Source organism: Prionailurus viverrinus, chromosome D1 (assembly GCF_022837055.1).
Source record: "Prionailurus viverrinus isolate Anna chromosome D1, UM_Priviv_1.0, whole genome shotgun sequence".
NCBI lineage: Eukaryota > Metazoa > Chordata > Mammalia > Carnivora > Felidae > Prionailurus > Prionailurus viverrinus.
This window is the reverse complement of record NC_062570.1, coordinates 100,770,038-100,771,648: the sequence shown is the minus strand read 5'-3', so window position 1 is coordinate 100,771,648 and position 1,611 is coordinate 100,770,038. Positions and strand designations below refer to the sequence as shown.

At 39.4% G+C, this 1,611-nt stretch overlaps 1 protein-coding gene across 1 annotated transcript; it reads right to left on the bottom strand.

Moving 5' to 3' along the window:
* Positions 1-331: 331 nt before the first annotated feature.
* Positions 332-1,276, bottom strand: LOC125176665 (olfactory receptor 4A5-like). Its single transcript, XM_047878441.1, has one exon. It carries the CDS (start codon positions 1,271-1,273, stop codon positions 332-334), a length of 942 nt encoding a protein of 313 aa, XP_047734397.1. The 5' UTR covers positions 1,274-1,276.
* Between the last annotated feature and the right edge of the window lie 335 nt (positions 1,277-1,611).

Here is a 1,611-nt window from a genome sequence, read left to right as displayed (position 1 = left end):
GCTCACTTTCTCCTCTCTCTCAAAATAAAAAGACATTTTTTTTAATTTAAAAACTATTGTTTCTAAAGTTCCATTTCAATATAAACCAAGAAAAATAAGGCTACGAGGTGAAATTAATTGTATTTTTACTTGTAATGGGACAAATTTTATTCAACCTCCAGAATTTCCCTATTAGGCTGATTATTACCTCAAAAGACAATCCATTCCACTTCTTGATGACTTTGTGTAAATAAAGAGAAACATCTCTAGAGAATCCACTGAATTTACTAAATCCATTGTCAGAATTTAGTACCTTTTGTTGCTTCAGAATTAACCATAAATGTGTTCAGTGTCAGTGACACATGCTTATTTTACTTTTGGTTACATTTTTACACCAGAATTTTTCCATAGCATTTTTCATCTCCGAATTTCTCAAGGTGTATATTAAAGGATTTAACATGGGAGTGATAACTGTATAAACCAGAGTTATGGATTTATCAATGGACAAGTTGGAAACAGGTCTAACATACATGAAAATGCAGGGAACAAAAAAAAGGACAACCACTGTGGTGTGGGAACTGCAGGTGGACAGGGCTTTGCGCCTCCCTTCTGGACTGTGACTTTTAAGAGAATTTAGAATGACTCCATACGAGATGAGCAGAAGGATAAAGATGACCATGCAGATGGCTCCACCATTGGCAACAACAGTGAGGCCTATTAAGTAGGTGTCAGTGCAAGCAAGTTCCAGTAATGGGTACATGTCACAGATGAAGTGATCAATGACATTGGGGCCACAAAACGGAAGGCTGTACACAAAGAGAAGTTGAACCATAGAGTGCATAAGACCTCCAACCCAGGCCACCACCAACAGCAGAATGCAAACCTGTCGATTCATGATAGTCAAGTAATGCAGCGGCCTACAGATGGCCACATAGCGATCATAGGCCATCACGATCAGGAGGAAGACCTCAGAACCCCCAAACAAGTGTTCTAGGAAGAGCTGGCCCATGCAAGCTGGGAAGGAAATTGTCTTTTTGTCACAGAGTAAGTCTATAATCAATTTGGGAGAGATGACAGTGGAATAAACAACATCCATGAGTGACAGATAGGTGAGGAAGAAGTACATGGGGGAGCCCAGAGAGGGGCTGCCAAAAACAGTCACCACAATGAGCAGGTTGCTCATTATTGTCACAATGTAGGTCAGTAAAATCATGACAAATAATGCTTTTTGCCCTTCAGGATCCCGGGTGAGGCCAAGGAGGACAAATTCCGTCACATTGTTACTATTTCCCATTTCCTCTTTCTATATGGCCTGTTTCAGGGATGAGAGCTCAGGACAGTGCAATCTGTAATGGAATCGTGAACATGACTATAAATAAGTCCATTGTTAAGAGCACATCTTCATCATTAAGTCTTTTCTACAGCGGTTTATACACAATAAACAGTGGTAACTATTGAGTTCTTCCAAAATGCCTGTTACACCTTCCCTTGATGGTCCTATTTGTCTTCAGATGATCTTGTTGTTCTACAAGAAAGAAGTTCTATCTCTAAGTCTTAGGGGATCGTCTATAGAGAGGAGTAATCAAAAGCTCAGCTATCAACATAGATTTATTATAGCCTTATTTAAACTAT

What these genes read in the sequence shown, in the direction of transcription:
- LOC125176665 (XM_047878441.1), bottom strand. Translation starts at nt 1,273, where the DNA reads ATGGGAAATAGTAACAATGTGACGGAATTTGTCCTCCTTGGCCTCACC.